Source organism: Polyodon spathula, chromosome 3, assembly GCF_017654505.1.
Source record: "Polyodon spathula isolate WHYD16114869_AA chromosome 3, ASM1765450v1, whole genome shotgun sequence".
NCBI classification, from domain to species: Eukaryota; Metazoa; Chordata; class Actinopteri; order Acipenseriformes; family Polyodontidae; genus Polyodon; species Polyodon spathula.
The window spans coordinates 84,324,445-84,344,933 of record NC_054536.1 but is presented as its reverse complement, the minus strand read 5'-3'; the positions used below and the strand labels follow the sequence as shown (position 1 = coordinate 84,344,933).

General features: G+C 39.0%; 1 protein-coding gene across 1 annotated transcript; it reads left to right on the top strand.

Moving 5' to 3' along the window:
- The first annotated feature begins 438 nt into the window (after positions 1-438).
- LOC121313529 (ralA-binding protein 1-like) lies at positions 439-19,743 on the top strand. Its single transcript, XM_041246184.1, has 10 exons — positions 439-518; positions 8,273-8,593; positions 11,304-11,777; positions 13,301-13,650; positions 15,578-15,739; positions 16,376-16,507; positions 16,889-16,999; positions 17,212-17,333; positions 17,523-17,649; positions 18,014-19,743. The coding sequence occupies exons 2-10, from the start codon at positions 8,350-8,352 to the stop codon at positions 18,278-18,280; spliced, it is 1,989 nt and encodes a 662-aa protein (XP_041102118.1). The 5' UTR covers positions 439-518; positions 8,273-8,349; the 3' UTR covers positions 18,281-19,743.
- The last annotated feature ends 746 nt before the right edge of the window (positions 19,744-20,489 follow it).

Here is a 20,489-nt window from a genome sequence, read left to right as displayed (position 1 = left end):
ATATATATGGGTCTATGTGTGTATGGGTCTTCTTGTTGATATCCCAGTTATTTTTTTTTTTTTTTTTGTTTGTTTTGTTTTTGTTTTTAATGTTGCTGTTTTGTTTTTCAGCAGGTCAAGCTGGCTAGCAGCTATTTAATCTGGTGAAAAAAAAAAAAGTATATTTAATTTCTCAACGATAAAAAAAACAAAAAAAAAAAAAAACCACATTAATAATATAAATACAACTGTAGCCTTCAGCACTTTTTATATATATATATATATATATATATATATATATATACACACCTTACTAGTAAAGTCACCGCTTTTCTGTAAACCAATCATAAATACGAGCAAAGCGTTGACTAGGTCTTGTAGTTTTAATGAACAATATACTATTGCTCGCTCAGCCATTTCATGGTTAACAGGACTACAATTTCCAAGATACCTGGGAGCCGCAACACGCCTGCCCAGTTGGTTTAATCTGTACGTAAACAGCCCAGCAGGAAGTTGCCTATTGATATTCTCTGAAGCAGGTTAGTTGTGTACTTTGTTTATTATGCTTTGTATACAAGTTGATACGGTTTACATGGCTTTAACTTTGTATTTAATTGTTCAAGCAACGTTATGTTTGAGAGGAAAGAGGGTAATTTAAAAACACTGTCGCTCTCGTGACAGTCAAGACAGGACAGACTGGTAAATCCAGCACTAGGCTTAGGGCCTCAGAATGTTACATCTGCTTTTAATGCCGGTATAAAAAGTAAAAAGTAATAAAAGTGGTTGTTCGTTTAACTGTTCTAATTTATCAGGAATATTATTGCTAGTTCGATACTGTCTCTCTCTGTCCATTGTGGGACAAAGTTTTAAAACCCATGTCTGTGTCTGTCAGTGTCATTCTGACTTAGAAATATTACGTGACGTTTCTGTGTTTGGTATTCATTGCACTGAGAGATCTAGCATCGAATAATTTGTAAATTAGCTGGTCCACAGAGAATGTTGTTTTTTCCGGCCCTTTGTGCTCTAGTGGGTTATTCGGCTATCCTCATCCGTGGAATAACTACAGTACTCTGAACGTTCAAGGTGTATCGTTCCAATGTTTGTTTTCTTGTAAAAGTTGTCCATATAAAAGCACATTATTATGATTTATTATTATTATTGGTAAACCTGCATTTTAAGCATTTATTGCACTAAATCAGACTGTGTTAATCTAAAGTGAAGATTGACCTATTGGTTTACTTGTTACTTGAGTGAGTCTTGGTTTTTATTATTCTGTAGCACTACCACGAATGGTACATCCCTTTGTAGTATATTTGTATAGTAAAGGAGAGAACAGCCTATATTGCCACAACAAGCATTTGGAGTGCAGAGTGTCAAGTGATTAGGAGATCAGCAGTTGGAATCATGGTCCTGCTGAGTTGCCAAGTTTGGCTGGGAGCCCTACGTCCATCGGCAGGTTGGGATGGAAAATCAAGTGGAGGTTTCTCAGGGTGCACCTCTACCTCCAGGATTCAGTAGCTTGGTAACATTCATAAGTTTAGAAAGTAAAAAGAGGTAACTGACTTGACAGTGGGAACAGTTATTGTTTCCCTTTTCATTGCTCATTTGTAATTCCTAATATTAATCACATTTCTTTATAAATAAAGCGTTTCAACGTCCTGCCCCCTTATCAGTTAAAAGTCCAATCCATCACAGTCCTCAAGCACTGTATATACATCTTGCTGTTTGGTCATTCGGTGTCAACTCAACCAGAGCTTCCCACCTCAAGATTTTGATTTTGTGTCGTGGAAGATACAGGTCAGGTATGAAACCAACAGATCTTCATAGTTGATGGGTTCATTTATGGGCACTAGTTGATTAATGGGTAGATTAATCGATGCACATTTTTAAATACAGGTAACAGTGTTAAAGCGGGCCCTGCACAGTAATACTTTAAAAAAAGAAATACTAGACATTAAGTAAGAAATAACCCATTACCTGGAAGTGAGGTAAGAATTGTCTTGCCACACACCCTGTGCTATTTCACCTGTAAAATGGCTACATTTATTTTGAAAATAATGACAAACTAGCTTTTTTAAGGAAAAAAAAATAAGAATTATATTATGTATACTTACACTGAGAAAAAGTAGTCCCTGAAGACTGTTTGATTGTAACATATATTTTGTACTTTTTTAATTTGCCATAAACATTAAATTGAACATTGCCATTTATAGTAACATTTTTTTTTAGATTAAATGACATTTGTAAATTGAAAACAGACTGATTTCCCACATCTGAGGGAGGATTCATGGAACAGCCAAACACTGCACCGCACTGGCGGTCTTCAAGAGAAGTTGACCAATAATTTCTGAGGCTGTTTTCACATCGATGCCGGTAACCGGCATAATTTCCCTAGATTGTAAACCAACATTAGATGATCTGTGGAGTAAACGACTTCCTTGTCAGTTTGCACAGTGCCGCAGTCATTCCCGTCCGCGGCGAACTCCAGTTTCCAGGTAAAGGCATCAGTGACCTCCTTGCACTGCAGTATGTTATGGTCTGCTCCTTGTAGCCGTTGATTTGTTGCATTGAAAAGACTGAAGACGTCTGCTAAATAAGCAGTTTTATTTACAAACTCATCAGTTACTTGATCTGACAAAGCAGAATTGTGCATTTGTAAAAACTCTTAGATTTTTTCTTTGAATTCAACAAAGTGAACTAACCCTTTTCTACATGAAAGCCACAATGTTCAGTATGAAGTAAGAAAGTTTGGTGAGCTTCGTCTTCACACAAGTCAGCAAATAGCCATTTATTAGTTGATTGACCTTTTTTGTCATACAATTGTGACAACTGTCATAAGTGTTGTATTGAGGTCTTCAGACAATTTTTTACCTGCCAGGGTAAAATGTGTATTGTTGATGAACCGTGCAATAAAATATTGCACAGTTTGGAGCTTTTTCTTTCAAGCGATTATTGAAGCCTTTATTTTTTACCCATCATAGAAGCTGCCCGGTCAAAACTACATGCAACAAGGTTTGCATACGACAGTCTGTGTAGTGTAAAGTAGCAGTCCACTTCTCAAAAACATTACGATATCAATGTGCAGTGCTACCTGTGAGTTACATCAATGTAACTCACAGGTAGCACTGCATCATCTGCCATTGTAGTCATCTTATCCAGCTGGATACCAAAATAATTTCTTCACAACCTGCTGCCATTTTGTTTATTCAGCCCTTCATTGTATTGTTTGACAGTGGAACAGCCTTTAATTTGTCTGAAACTGGGGTCCACACATTGTCTCAACCATTTCCTGATGTCTTTAATGTGCTTGGCTTCATCTTATCCTTTGCAAACATTTCACCGCAGATTACACACCAGGGCCGTGTTTTGTCATCAGTAAGTCCTTCCATAAATCCAAATGTTAGATAGCTGTAAAGATATGAACGCGTTTTCTTTTTTTCTGCTTTAGGCCAAGGTTCAGTTGCAGGATGCTTTGAAGTCATTATCAATTTTTGATTCCAGATGCACCTGCCTTTCACAAAGTTTCAGATAAGTTACCTCAACATTTCACGGTTGAATTCAAATTCTCGTGATACTGCCTCGTGAACAGAAGGACCAAGGGAAAATTATGATAACTTTTATTGCAACATAGTCTTTCCTAATAACGTTGTACAAACTTATTATTATCAGACAGCTAACGTAGGAGGTTTTGTAAGCTGGGAACTATTTTGGTGAAACTTTAAATTACTTCAATATTACCAAAGCCTCCTGGACCCCTGTAATGTTTGGTGCCACCCTGAGGGGGGCGCACACCCCGGGCTGGAAACCTCTGATCTAAACAGTGGAGGACACCTAGAGGCCCCTGGTTTACTAAGGTTCTGACAGTGTGCACTGTGTAGTGTAAAAATATGTAAGGAACAGGTTTTACTTTATGATTAAAACAGAGCTGTATTTAGGTATATCACTGTTTTAAATCCATTGAATAGCCCCCAGAGAGTGATTGAGACTGTGCTCTTCCTGTTCCACATGTGTGTACTGACTGACTGCCCGGGTTTATCTTCATCTCTTCTCTTGTCAGCCTCCCTCTTAAACAAAATTAAGCATATTTAAAAAAAAAATAAATCCGGGCTTATTAAAAAATTGGTGGAGGGAGTGTGGCAATGATTTGGAAACGTTATGTTTGCGCCCCAGCCACTGAATAGAAGGTCCAGATTTGTCCACATTCCGTACTAGTGAATTCGTGAGTTACATACTTGCTTACAAGATGAGCCATCTTTTTTATGAAATTGAAATACTGTGGGGTAACATTATTGTGTATACAGTCGGGTGGCACACTGTTCTTGAAAAGGGCTGTTCTTTTTTGCTGACCTGTTTGCCTAAACTGTAGGAGAGCAGATTTTTCTTATTTTTCTGTAAGTAGGTTGCAAGCTAGTTTAAAATGACCACAGAAAGATAGTTCCAAGTTGCTGTGGTATACTTAAGACATGTATTAAACATAACAGCTTTGGTATACTTTAGAGAGCATCTCTGTTTCATGTGGTTTTTTAAAACAACACAAATACTTTGTAGATGAATAAGAGTGTACTGAAAACATTTCCATATATGGTATAAATTATCCCATGAACTAGCTTTTGTAACAAAAAAGAATAACCTGCATTAGTAAGCTTTTGCTGTTTTTAAGAATTATATGGGGGGGGGGGGGGGGGGGGGGGGGGGGGGGGGGGGGTGTGGCTCTAAGGGGGGGGGGGGGGGGGGAGGGGGGGGGGGGGGGGGGGGGGGGGGGGGGGGGGGGGGGGGGGGGGGGGGGGGGGGTGGGGGGGGGGGGGGGGGGGGGGGGGGGGGGTTGGGTGGATTGTATGAAAAGTCTTTTGTATTGTTTGCATATTTGTGAATTTACAGTGAATTTATTTTTATTTATTTTTTGTTTTCAATTGAGTCCATAATCCTCCACTGACTTTTCACTTGCAATTCAGATTCGTTTTTTAAAGTTTCTTTACACCTGTATTTTTCCTGTTGTCTTATAATTAAACATACCTGTAAGGGAGCTTATTGATGATTTTACTACAGCTTTACAGCCCTACTGTTCCTCCAAAACCTTTCAATAGTGCTGAATTTATAAATACTAAAATAAATGCAATACATTTACTGACAAACAATTTGACTTAAAGACTTTCAATGCTTTCAGGTGTTCAGCAAGTGGATTACAGTAGTAAGGTGCAGAATTCCAGTTAAGTTGAGAATTACAAATTTAGTAGAACATGTTTTGCAAAATATATGTTAATGCACCCAGAATTTAAATTATATTAAGCAAAATGGAGGCAGTTCCATTCCAGAGAAGTTAAGCTACCAGCAGAACCTGCCAGTCCAGTCTGTGTATAGCTTTGAAAAGTCATTGTCTCATGCCAGTTCAGTTGTGGGTTTGTAATTAATTACATATGAAGAAGGGGAAAACATCTTAGAAGAGAGGTGTACTTTTGCTGAAGGCAAATTTTAATATGAGAAATTAACTTCTTAATCTTGTCCTTTACCATGCTTGCTATCTGCTCTGCTGAAGCTAAAGTAACTTTAAATCACGTTTCAGCATGTATATCCATAACTGGGGCACATATTTCCCTAAATGTTTTGGTACTGTATGTACTTCAGAAGGCTGTGTTGAATGTGAAGTAAAATTATATTTAGGCAATGTAAGCAGAGAAACCAGAAGTATTTTCTTTCTTTTTTTTTTTTTTTTTAATATTTTGTGATATTACCCTTGTTTGTGCACACCTTATGTACTAGGTCTATTAAAGCAAAAGAAAACACTTTGGCAATATTGTACAGTGAGTTCTGTGGAAAGCTTCCCCGCACCACTCTGCAGTACCCAGAGACATAGCACAGAATACAGCAGTTACCATGCGGTGCAGCTTGAAGTGTAAAACCAATACTTTCTTTACAGTATAATCGTAAATCTCAAAAAACTACTCACTTCTAAATCTTTTGTAGTCATTTTAGTATTACTTTAGTATAAATACATGTTCATTTGGATTCATATGTTGTTTTTTTCTGACTTTATGTGAACGAAAAGACACACATTTGCCCGTTTTCCCATTGGAAATAGTGATATTTTGATATATCACTGTCCTGGTCACAAAAGCAAAGTTTGTGGGGAATAATAGCCATTTTCTATACTTTTGAGGCATAAGCAATTAGGAAATAACACTTACTACCCAGGAACAAAAATTGTGTTACATAGTGTAATTTGTTAAATCATTCTGGTTATGTGTTTATCATGTTTAAATACTAATAGCGGATCTTTTTTTAATCTGGCTTTTTGTACATTTAACATGTTTTGAGGTGACAATATAAAGAAAATAATGAGTAGTTATCATTTGCAGTAAATACGCCCAGTGTTTAATTTTTTAACTGTTTTATTGTGTTATTATATACTGTTATTTTAACGGCTTTGTGGTTGGTATAGCTTCAGTGAATTAAGAAAATAAAATATCCCAGTTTTACAAATCTGGTAACCCTGATTACAGTCGTCACCGCTTAGAACGGGCGGGTTTGTGTTAATGTGATTCGCCCGCAGTAAGCGATGGGCGGTATAAACTCCCACACAATAACCTGACCTTCAAAATGTCCCCCAATCACCAGTACAGTAATCAAAACAAATAAGTGTGCATGTGATTAAAAGTCTTTGTCACTTATTACACTAATAAAAAATGTTGTAAAACCTATACATATAATAAAAAGTAATGCAAATGCCAAAATGTACCAAACAGATAGGCTGCATTACTGCAAATTGTTTCCAGAGAAGAAATCTGTGACACACATCTGGATGGTTTGTTTTTGCAAGTATGGACAGCAAACTTTGTCAGTGTTTTCTATATCCGGATGCTGCTCCACCGCACGCCACAGAGTTAAAAGCGCAGAATGCTCGCTTACGTCATCGGTGTCTGTTTCAGGCAGAGCATCCTGGTCGACACAGCTGAGAATTTTTCCTCTGGCATCCCCTCTGGTGTTGTCAGTTTCAGTTTTGGTTGTATTTTCATCAGCACTCTCCTCCTTAACTACAGAAAATCCGGGTTGTTTGAAGAAACGTTGTATTATTTGCTGACTGACAGAGTTCCAAGCACGCTTTAGCAAACGCACAGCATCTAACAGAGACATTTTATTTCCACTGAATTTTTGTGGTGATGCAAATCACTTTTCTCTTTTCAGCCATGCTTGCTGTGCAGTCAGTGCTGTTTTTTCAAACTTTAAACCTGACACTGCGTACAGGGATTAGATAGCCAAGGTGCAGTACAGGGGTAATCACTCAGTAACAAGGTGCAAACAGCTGAGTGATTGTTCTGTAAAGCTTTTACTTCAGTAAAGTGCTGCCTTTTGTATTGAAATCTATGTGAATGGCACTGTAAGAAGGTGAAAACAGCTGATTGGTGGATTAGTAAGAGCGATTACTAGGCAGTGCGTTCATTATTTCCATCTGTGAATGGTGGATAACGAGATCCAAACAGCTGAGTTTGCCCGAAATATACAGCGTGCTTAACACGATATACATTATGCCTTTGTTGTTGAAGTCAATGGTAATGGCAAATGGCAAACGCTATTTGTCCGAAATAAACAGCTGCCCGCAATATTCCTGGACGGTGTAAGAGGTGGATGCATGGACAGTGCGAGAAGCTAAAACTCAGATATAGATCTTGTCAGACACCAAAATCCAAGCATAACAACTGGACAATATATATAGATTTTTTTCTTTTTTCAGGCATAAGAGCTTCAATTATTGTTTAAAACGTGATGCAGTGCCACATTATTTGAAATGATACCATATGGTGTACAGCCACTGTGTTTTTTAAGTTCTAAAGAAATGCACCACCTGGTGGTTCTTTGGGGGATTTTTCAGAAATGTAGTTGGCGCATGATTTAAAAGAAAGAGCAACTGACAGGTAACCTGCAGCGCACCCCAGTATAACACATTGCGCCAACCGGAACCCACTGTAGCTGTCATATTTTGGTCATGTGACTCTTATTTGCCTGGCACCATAAGGCATAAGAATGTAATTATTCCTCTGTTATGTGATTCCTAGTGTACACAATATACTGAATTCACTTAAGTTATGATCTGATTTTCAGGGAGCCTTATGTACAGTAAAATGCATTTAAGAGGTCTTAGCAGTGAAAATATGAATTACAGTACTCAGTCTTGCAATGTACAGCAGGCACGCTTATGGAGAAACAAGCACTTTTAACTTTTTTCTTTTTCTCTCTCATCACATTAATTGTGAGTGTAATACAGTAACACCACCTTGAAACCTTGTTGTTTGTGTTGCAGGTGAAATGGAGAGGTAACGCACACGGAGGCACAGACACAGAGGAGATCAGGGTGCCAGTGTCGCCGCCGCCGTCATCATGACAGAGTGCTTCCTGCCCCCCACCAGCAGCCCCAGCGAGCACCGGCGGGTGGAGCACCCCGGGGCAATGGCCCGCACTCCCAGCTCCGAGGAGATTAGCCCCATCAAGTTCCCGGGGCTGTACCGAACCGGCCAGCCCTCCCCACCCCACGATGGGCTGCACCAGCCTGCGGACGTGGCCTCCGACGAGGAGAAGGACCACAGCAAGAAGAAGGGGAAGTTCAAGAAGAAGGAGAAGAGGAGTAAGTAGCAAGGAAAAGTCACTATAATGGGGTCCAATTTGGAGGTCTGGTGTACAGTATGTGAAAGGCAGTTTAATGCAGTGTTGTCAGATGGGTAGCGTACAGTATGTGAAAATGTTTTCAATAAAAAAAAATAAAAAAAAGTCTGTAAAGTATTTAAACCATTGGCTAATTCACAAGACCCTGTTTGAAAGAAGCTCATTTTGTTTTAAAGAAATATCCAAATATAATGTATATGTAAGGTGCATGTAAGAGTCAAATGTGGATGCTAACAACTACAGTGCATGCCCCTATCCTTGGCTTGGCATGTTGTTACAATTCCAGATGATCCATGTCATCCAGGTTCCACTTGGGGGTAATCCTTAAATTGAGGGGGGCTTTTTGATAATAGTGTCAAAAGGTTGCAGTCATTATTCACCATATTGGAGTTAACTTCTTTCCACAAAACTCCCATTCACTTATTCGTAATCATTCCCAAGGAACTACAAGTATTTTCCCAGAGAAGTTAAGGAACTGGAGAGTGTATCAAAAGCCATTCTAAAGAAAATGACAGTGATTGTTTTAATATGAGTAACAAGCATATTTGACTCTGTACTTTAATGGCTAATCACGTTTAGTAAAAATTGTTAAACCTACTTGTTTAAACTGGGTTATTGTAATATTTTTTTAAATAATTTTTTACCATAATCTCACTTTAATTTAATTAGTTTTTTCCCTGACTGTCTGCAGTCTCCTGAGAAAAGTGTTTTTTTTTCTCTTGGTGGCTGTATGACATGATTAAGAGATGTCATGAATGTACACACACACACACACACACACACACACACACACACACAGTGGCTTGCAAAAGTATTCAGACCCCTGACCAATTCTCTCATATTACCGAATTACAAATGGTACATTGAAATTTTGTTCTGTTTGTAATTTTATTTTTAAACACTGAAACTCAGAATCAATTAATGTAAGGTGACATTGGTTTTATGTTGGGAAATATTTTTAAGGAAAATAAAAAACTGAAATATCTTGCTTGCATAAGTATTCAACCCCTGTGCTGTGGAAGCTCCCAGTTTGCACTGATGAAAGAAATTGCCCTAACGAGGACACAATTACCTTACCATTGGCCTCCACCTGTGAACCATTAAAGTTGCTGTCACATTTTCTGGATAAAAACCCCACTGTTGAAGGATCATTGGTAAGGCTGTGAATCTGAAGGAGAATGAAGACCAAAGAGCATTCTGCAGAAGTTAGTGATAAAGTAATACAAATGCATAGATTAGGGAACGGGTACAAAATAATATCCAAGTGTTTGGATATCCCAATGAGCACAGTTGGATCAATAATCAGGAAGTGGAAGCTGCATCACACCACCCAGGCACTGCCAAGAAAAGGCCGTCCCTCAAAACTCAGCGCTCAAACAAGAAGGAGACTTGTGAGAGAAGCCACAGAGAGGCCAACAATCACTTTGAAGGAGCTACAGAGTTCAGTGGCTGGGAGTGGAGTAATGGTGCACCAGTCAACCATATCAAGAGCTCTGCATAACACTGGCCTGTATGGGAGGGTGGCAAGAAAGAAGCCGTTACTCAAAAAGTACCATCTGAAAGCATGTCTGGAGTTTGCCAGAAAGCATGAGAGTGACCCAGCTGCGATGTGGGAAAAGGTTTTGTGGTCAGATGAGACCAAGATAGAGCTTTTTGGCCAAAACTCAAAGCGCTATATGTGGCGCAAACCTAACACTGCCCATGCCTCAAGACACACCATCCCTACAGTGAAGTATGGTGGTGGCAGCATCATGCTGTGGGGATGCTTCTCATCAGCAGGGACTGGGCATCTTGTTACAATTGAAGGAAGAATGGATGGAAAAAATACAGGAAAATACTGCAAGAGAATCTGCTTCAGTCCGCTAAAAAACTGAAGCTTGGGAGGAAATTCACCTTTCAGCAGGACAATGATCCCAAGCACAAGGCCAAAGCAACATTGGAGTGGCTCAAGAACAAAAAGGTGAATGTCCTACAGTGGCCCAGTCAAAGTCCTGATCTCAATTCCATTGAGAATCTGTGGCACTATTTGAAAATTGCGGTCCACAAGCGTCGTCCAACCAACCTGAACAACCTGGAGCAAATCTGCCAAGAAGAATGGGCCAAAATCACTCCGACACTGTGTGCAAAGCTGGTACATACTTACCCCAAAAGACTTAAAGCTGTTATTGCAGCGAAAGGTGGCTCTACCAAATATTAATGTGTGGGGGTTGAATACTTATGCAAGCAAGATATTTCAGTTTTTTTTTTTTTCTTAAAAATATTTCCCAACATAAAACCAATGTCACCTTACAATAATTGATTCTGAGTTTAAGTGTTTTAAAATAAAATATCGAACAGAACGAAATTTCAATGTACCATTTGTAATGCAGTAATATGAGAGAATTGGTCAGGGGTCTGAATACTTTTGCAAGGCACTGTGTGTGTGTGTGTGTGTATATATATATATATATATATATATATATATATATATATATATATATATATATATATATATATATATATATATATATATATATATTGAAAATATAATATAAAAAAAAAAAAAAAAAAAAAAAAAGAAAAAAGCAAGTTTCAGTGTGTATAATGGTTAAATTGAAGCCTGACCATTTATGTGTTGTAAGTGAGATAGAAAGAATTCAGTGTGTTTAGAACTCCATATGTTTTCCTAACAGACGAGGGCTACGCAGCTTTCCAGGAAGACAGCTCGGGAGATGAAGCTGAAAGCCCCTCCAAGATGAAGCGTTCTAAGGGGATCCATGTGTTCAAGAAGCCCAGCTTCTCCAAGAAGAAGGAGAAGGACTTCAAGGTGAAGGAAAAGCCTAAAGAGGAAAAGCACAAGGAGGAGAAGCACAAGGAAGAGAAGCACAAAGAGGAGAAGCACAAGGAGAAGAAATCTAAAGACCTGACTGCCGCTGACGTGGTCAAGCAGTGGAAAGAGAAGAAGAAGAAGAAGAAGCCCAGTGCTGAACAGGAGGCGGTCCCGCAGGAAGCCCCCTGCCTGCGGCCAGTCTTTGGAATCCCCCTGGCAGAGGCTGTGGATCGGACAATCTTATATGATGGTGTCCGACTGCCTGCCGTCTTCCGAGAGTGCATTGACTATATCGAGAACTGTGGTATGAAGTGTGAAGGCATCTATCGAATATCAGGTATTCGTCCTTAGATTTTCTCTACCCTCACTTGTTATTATTTGTTTAATTTATTTGTATATACAGTGGTTTGCAGAAGTATTCACCCCCCTGCAAAGTTTTCCCATTTTGTCGGTACCTGAGCGTATTCCACGATGCTTTCAAGTTAGACTTCAGATGTAGACTCTACACAAACTACTCCACATTGATAAAGTTAAAAAATGCATATAGAATATGGAATAAGTAAGATTTAGAGAGAAAAACAGATTAATCTCAGTTGCATAAGTCTTCAACTCCTTTGCAACTGCAGCCATAAATCAGCTCAGGTGCAAATGATTTGTTTGAAAGGTCACAAAATTAATGAAATGGTTTCAAAGTGTACTCAAAGTGGTTTAACTTGCAGATAATTTCCCTCAAGTATATAAAGACTTTCAAGCTGCAACTTACATAGTGATCCAACAAAGTAACGATGAAGACCAAGGAGCTTTAGAAACAAGTCAGCGATAAATTGGTAGAAAGGCACAAAGCAGGAGAAGGGTATAAGAAAATTTCAAAGGCACTGATTATCCCTCTCAGCACAAAGAAGTCCATCATTAAGAAGTGGAAGATGCATCATACCACCCAGACACTACCAAACTGAGCAGCCGGGCAAGCAGGAAACTGGTTTGGAATGTCACTCTGAAGCCAACAATGACCTTGAAGAGATCTCCAGAGTTCTGTGTCTGAAATGGGAGTCAGTGTTCACACATCAGCAATAAGCCAGTCCCTACACAAAGCTGGCCTGAATGGACAGGTGGCAAGAAAGAAGCCATTACTCAAAAAGCCTCATCTTAAAACATGTATGGGGTTTGTGAAAAAGGGCATGTAGATGATACTGCAGACATGTGGAAAAAGGTTTTGTGGTCAGACGAGACAAAAAATTAACTTTTCGGACTAAATTTCAAGCGTTACGTCTGGCAGAAGCCCAACACTGCATATCACCCAGTCAACACCATCCCAACTGTCTAGCAAAATGTCTAAAAATTTCACCATCCTACTGTGCAAAGCTAGTAGAGACCTATCCAAAAAGACTCATAGCAGTAATTGCTGCCAAAGGTGCTTCTACCAAGTACTGACTTAAGGGGCTGAATACTTATGCAACCAGTAAATTTCATTTTGGACATCTTCGTTGCGAGTTTTTCCGACGTTTAACCTCCTCCTCATATAACAGTGTTCAGTTTAACCACTACAGGTTTGAAAAAAAAAAGTTTGTTTGAAAAACTGCATACATTATTTGTAATTCAACAAAATGTGAAAACTTTGCAGGGGGTGAATACTTCTGCAAACCACTGCATGTCACATTTTTAGCCATATTTTGATGTCAGTCTTGGTATGGGCATTCCTTAGCACTAATTATTCAACATTACTGTGAGTGTATGCTCAAATGTACTCTTTTTTTTTTTTAACCTGGTCTGCTTTTATTTCATTCTATTATTTTATGATTTCTGATCATTTAATTTGCCAAATAATTAACTCTTCATTTGCCTTCCTTTCTTGCACTGCAGGGATGAAGTCCAAGGTGGACGAGCTGAAAGCTGCCTATGACCGGGAGGAGTCCCCTTGTCTTGATGATTATGATCCCCATGCTGTGGCCAGCCTGCTTAAGCAGTATCTGCGAGAGCTGCCGGAGAATCTGCTGGGCCGGGACTTGACAGTCCACTTTGAGGAGGCTTGCAGTCGCGCCTCTGATGCTGAAAAGGTGCAGGAGTTCCAGCGGCTCCTGGCTGACATGCCTTCCTGCAACCACCTGATGCTGGCCTGGCTCTTGGTCCACATGGACCATGTCATTGCCAAGGAGGCCGACACCAAGATGAACATCCAAAACATCTCCATTGTTCTGAGCCCCACTATCCAGGTGAACAAGACATTTAGCCCTTAGGGCTGTGTATAAGACCCCTATAGCACAGCAGTGCAAGACTTTCCATGTTTTGAAAGAGCTTATTACCAATACACAGTTTTTAATCAAGCCTATAGTAAAATCTGGAATGGGTCAAACTGCTTGTACAATGAGTGTCTTCTTCCGATCCTAGGAGGAGCTAGATGGATGGCCTGTGTTGCACACTAAATCACTTTGTGTTCCATTCCATTTAAGGTTTGTATTCTGGTGAACCTTACCAGAAATTAGATATTTGTTGTTGAAATATGTTATTTAAGAAAATAATGAATAATTTGTTGGTTTACAGAGTAATTGCAAACACAAAATGGGGAAGTTTGCGACCAGTTCAGAAGCTTAAAAGTTACACGTTGAGAGCTTACCACATTTAGCATCCCATGATATGATTGTCCACCTTAGATAACTGGTTGTTTTATATTAATTACAGCCTGGTTTGAGAGGAGCGAAGGTTTAGTGCAGAAAATATGGGTCTCCTTATGAAGAGCCAGTTAAATATTTTTGTAAACTCCACTGCTATCCTCCACTAGAGTGTACAGCTCTGTGGATGTTGTGCAAGTCTGTACATGGTGTTCTCATTGTCTTACAGACCTCTCTGATTGGACAGTTCAATACAACTCCTTATTTTTATTGGTTGTTATTATGTTATTTATAATACTGTCCTTTTATACGTGTGTCAATGGGGTTTCTCATGTAAATTTATCTTCCAATGTTCTGAAGTTGTGGGTAATATTGTTCTGAAGTGTCACATAGATTTTATATATATATATCTCAATTCCTATTCAGCTGTTGCCGATGGTCCTACACAAGTGTCCGTGGAGTTTCTCATGTTAATTTTTGTTCCGACGTTCCTTGTTCTGAAGGTCTGCCTGTCGCTCAGAGCAGGAGTGAAAGAACAGAGGGAGAGATTCAGACTCTGCCTGAGAAGCAGTGGGCAGATGGTTTGCCAGGGCAAAGCGCAAAATAAGTTTTTTTTAAATTTTATTTCTGGCTTTGCCCAAAGACAGTGGGCAATTCGCGAATTGCACATATTTCGGGCTTTGCCTGTAACATAGGCAAAAGTGTCCCGGCACATAATTATTTTGAAACTAGCAGCTCCCTGCATCCTATGACAATTCCACTGTGCTTTTTCTTTTACAGTTTAAACAGGTTTGGCAAAGCATAAAATCTGTCACAAATACTGTTCTATAACATTTTGCCTATAAAATAAAACTTGTGTAGACATCACCAGAGTAACATTAGATTTATTATTTTTTGGTGGTATTCGTAAATGGTCCATGCCTCTGTGGACTTGTCCTTTTGTAGAGCACGGAAGGTTTTCCTTAACTCCTGACTTGCAGTACATGTTAGTGAGTTTCCTAGTTGGATAAGCTGTCGATTATTTCATTCCTATACAAGTTGATTTTAGGTGTCAGAAAATGACATACAGCATAGTTAATTTCCACACATTCGATTATGGTCATACTGTGTTTTCTGTGCTGCTTCTGATATTCACTGCAGAAAGCTACATCTTCTACAAAGTTCTGTGACTGTCATACCCACGATTATTGTGTTTCATGTACACATAAGGGGTTGCTTCCTGATACCTAGTTTTTACATAGCTTTTGGCTTCCACTGTCATCCTGAAATTATTCACGAGAATCTTACTTGAGGAGCTACTGATAAATAAAGAATTATTTCAAGTTATTATTGAAGCTGGCGCAAACACCACATGATTACATTAAACTGTGTTTATTAGTTTTTCATAATTCTTTTTAGCTACTTCTGTCTGAAGTGTCTTGGAACAGCGGTACTGACTTGTGCGTCTTTCAGTCCGTTCCAGTCGTAATCCTGAGCTGCACCCTTGTCTTGTTTTTCTGCTAAGTAAGCTGTTCTGTGTCTCCCCCTGCAGATCAGCAACCGGGTGCTATATGTGTTTTTTACCCACATCAAGGATCTCTTTGGGGATGTGAAGCTGAAGCCGGCAGTAAAACCCCTTCGTTGGTCCAACATGGCCACCATGCCTGCCCTGCCAAAGACACAGGAGAGTGTCAAGGAGGAGATACGCAGGCAGGTAGGTCAAAGGCAGAAAGAGCAGGGCTAACTCAACACTTTATAATACAATAATTGTTCACTGTACAAACTTTGAAAGTCCAAGTTTGTACAGTGAACAATTATTGTATTGTAAACCTCGTGGATCGTCTAAGGCAATCAGGTTTTGAGTAAAGAGGTAGTTATCCCACAGGCAGATGGGATTTGTATAGGATGGAATTTTAAACTTGCTTTAAACGACGGTATGAACTTGAATCAGCCTAAGTAATCCAGACCAAAATATAACCAATAAATAGCAAAATATAACCATTTAAAAATGGTTAATAACAGCATTAATATCTTCTGCAGTGGTTATTACTTGTAGATAGTTGACCTTGTGGTAAGTTATCTAGCAGATAATGACAGCTACATCAGATTCAATGCTTAAATAATGCACTCCTTGAAGTCTGAAGTACGAGGCAGGCTGGTTTATGTCTTGCAACCTTTGTGATTTGGACCAAATCAGATCAGACCTGGAGAGTGACTTAAGTTATAAGGGCTTGGAGTCAAAAGTTGTATATTGTTGCAACCCTACCACTGGTGTTCTGTTGTTATCTGGAATTAACCTCTTCATAAGCTTTGGGTGCTGGCTCTTCATTCTATACTTGTCCTCGTCAAGGAGTTTCTTCTGAACTGCCTACATCGAGACCTGCAGGCAGGAATTAAAGACCTATCGAAGGAGGAGAGGCTGTGGGAGGTCCAGCGCATACTGACAGCACTAAAACGGAAGTTGAGAGAGGCTAAAAGACAGGCGAGTACCAACAGACAGCAAGCATGGAACCCCTTGTGTTCAAATCTCTTCTTTTGCCCCATACGGCTTTCTTTATTCAAATGAATATCGTTCAAAGTGTGTGATTTTCAGAATAACAACAACAGCAATCCTATTGGACTTATGTAGCGCCTTTCACAGCCAAAGATGACCCAAACAGAATATTGGACATTCATTTTTAGGAATGGCTTCTAAATTTGTTACATGATTTACACTACAGTAACTGTTTACTGTAAACATGCAGTGTTACGATTTTCTATTGTAAGAAATATTTTATTGTTTATTATTATTATTATTATTATTATTATTATTATTGTTACTATTTTTTTTTACTATATTTTTTAATATATATCTTAAATTTAGGAGTGTGAAACTAAGATTGCCCAGGAGATTGCCAGTCTTTCCAAGGAAGATGTCTCTAAGGAAGAAATGAATGAAAATGAAGAGGAGGTCCTCAATATCCTGTTGTCTCAGGTAGATGCCTTACATTCAATTGTTGTAATTTACCATGCCAGATTTACCTGGTGACATTAATCGATACCATTACCAGGACATTTCTCTTAAAAAAAAAAACATGGTGACTGCAAAGCTTAACCGATATTGTGTAATTACTTGAGATACAACATATTGCCTCCATTGTGGGTCCTTAAGTGTTCATTAACCTAGATATGTGTTCAATAATCCAGGAGAATGAGATCCTCACAGAGCAGGAGGAGCTGGTGTCCATGGAGCAGTTCCTGCGGAGACAGATTGCTTCTGAGAAAGAAGAAATTGAGCGTCTCCGAGCTGAAATCTCTGAAATTCAAAGGTGGGATATTAATCTATATCAATGGATTTACAGTATACTTCTATTCACTTATTTAAAAAAAAAAAACTGTTACCAAACTGGCACCAACTTTAAAGCTTAATTTAAAACTAATCAGCTTCAACGCTAAACACACAAGGTATGTGTTTAATTTTCAGCACTTTCCGGCTTTATTTTTTATTGCCCCCACAGCCGCCAGCAGCAGCACGGGCGCAGTGAGACAGAGGAGTACTCCTCAGACAGCGAGAGTGAGAGCGAGGATGAGGAGGAGCTGCAGCTCATTCTGGAGGACCTGCAGAAACAGAACCAGGAGCTGGAGGTGAGCATGTGTGTGCTCGATTTCAGTGTCTGGAGATATGTCAGTGGGAAGTTCAATTGAGTTCAAGCCTTGTCCCCAGTTTCAGTGACTCTTAAATATTGTTTTTGTGTGTTGTTTTGGTATGAGATAACTTTAGGACACCGTCTCCTAGAAAGACTAACTCGAATTCTCCTGTTTTGCTGTAGTACTCTCATTCAGTGGGGCTCTTGCCATGTCACTTGGGCCTCAGTGCTGTTAAAAGCTTTTAAATAGTGAAATGGTAGAGTTATTTGAAACCAAAAACTACAGACCAAAAAGAAATTAAAAAGACATTTTGGGAGGGGGAACAAATTGAATTTATTATGATATATTTTTTAATCTGCAGATTAAAAACACCCACCTCAACCAGGCGATCCACGAGGAGCGAGAGGCGATCATTGAGCTGCGGGTGCAGTTGCGGCTGTTGCAGACCGAGAAAGTGAAGCAGGAGCAGCGGCAAGGCCAGGAGAACGGGGGGGAGGAGCTAGGGAAGCGCACTGCCAGCACCACCAGTGTTCAGCCACAAAAGGACCCCGTGGGGTCTGAGACCAAGGCTGGCAAGGAGCCTCTTAAACCATCTCCCAGCAAGGACCGCAGAGAGACTCCCATCTGAGGAGCCAAGTGGGAGTAACAGCAGGATGGCTTAGAGCAGATGGTCCTGTCAGATCCATGTAAGACAATTTGCAGTGGTTCATGGCAGTCTGATCACAGTGGTGTAGGTGATCGTGCCCTGTATGCAAAAGTTAAGGGTGCATTCTTTTAAACACTCTATGGATATGCCATGGGACGCCACTCTGCACTGCAGATTACTATTGTGATGACGGAAGTTAAGATGATGTATTATTTTAGATACGGATGACAATGTTCACTTCTACATGTGAAAAAAAAAGCAGTAAGCTTTCACCTTTTTTCTGTGTATCAAAAAAAAACAACCCTTCAAGTTTCCAGGGCCATTTGTTATAAATAATATAGATGGTTTACAGTACCACCAACGTTAGCTGGAGTTGATGTTTTCCTTAAATGGTCTAAATGATATTGCAGGAACTGTCTTTCACACAAGCTGAAATATTTAAGTGAATACCATGCGTTTTACCTGCCCTGAAGCCATTGTTTCCTAATTGTTATATAAGGAATCTTGCAGCCAATATATGGTTTGTGAAAAACTGAGTTGCATGTAAACTGTGTGTGAATCAATATATTTACTCAAGTGCTTATTATCATACAGCATTTCCGTATTCTAGGTTAGTATTAGAGGTGAGCAAATCTAATTTTTGTTTTGATTTATCAAGTGTGCTGAATGACAATTCTTAGGGTCATAATTCCTTCTCCTTTACACTGGATTTTTTTTTCCTGATGTCTGTCACTGGTTTAATTAATGTAAAAATTGGTTGAGGAAGCCTTGTATTATGAAGATCTGATCTGTTAAACTTAATATTCTTACTTTCTGTTCCCATAAATGTCTCCAGCTGGAATGTAGATTTCAGTATATGATTATTATTTTTCTCTTGTTACATTTTACAGAAATCTACTGGAGAACTGAATAATTTTCTACTGGCAAAATTGATAATGCCTTTTTAAATACTAAATATATTTATTGTTTTTATCCAGTACACCTACGCATCTGTCTTTAGCACTGAATCCTTTGTGTCCGTATCAGTTATGCAGCAAACCAGTTACAAGTTGTGTCTTATTATCCAGGCCTTACCCAAGTGCCTATTTCATGTTACAAAGGAAGCTTTTTTAGGTTAGGTATTAATGTGACCTATGGTATTATGAGAGTTCACAAATTATGGGCATCATTTTTATCCCAGAAGCTGTCTCTAGCTCAAAAACTGTGCTCACAATAAATCAGTTTGCTACAAAACAAAGTATGTAACAATGAGCTCACCAGGTGTCTAACTCAAAATATTGCTGAGGTTTTATAAAAATGTGAAATATTTCATTTTTATGTTACTGTTACAAATTATGTGTTGACATCTTTGGGCACTGTGTGGTGTTTTCTAGTTCTTATTTAAAAGGAACCTTGATGACTCATTCCCTAAAATAATAAAAAACAAACAAACCCCCCCAAAAAAACAAACTGATGTGTTTTTCTCTATATTGTGGGTAGAAAGATGAGCTTTACAGGACACAGTTGCTCCCTTCCATACTAGATACCTCTTGCAGGTAACAGGCAAAAGTTTATTCAAGATGCTCATCTTAACCCCATTCTTCAGTGACACAAATTATTATCCTGCTTGCTTGTTTGAAAATGTGTAGCCAGTCAAAGTTCCAAAAGTTAAAATAGAAAAAATAACCTGTTTTAGAATGTTTTATTATTATTATTATTATTGAAAAGACACACCACAGACTTCTGGGTTTTCATCATCATTAATAGACTAATTATTTTAGGAGGATGTTGCATTTTATAGCAATTGGACCAATTATATAGTAGTAGTGACCAAGATGTGTTTAAAATAAAATGAAAGTTGTGCTCAGAAATAGCTCCAACTGCTACAGGACAAATAGCATGTACAGCTAACACTATAATTGGCTATTGTAAACAAACCAGACTGCCAGTGTCTCCATTGGTCAGATGTACACGCTCGTGAAAAACACAGCAGACCACCAAGGAAACATGATATTTTAGGAGTAAAACTGAAATGATTGTGGGCCACTATGTCTATTTATAAACTGGGCCCACCATCACACATATGGAACCTTGCACTTTGGAAATGTTAAGAGAACTAAGATGCACACATATAAAATATGTAGTTCAATGGCAAGTTGAAGGATAAACCACTTCAAAAAACCTTTAGCAATATTACATCTCCTGCATCTAT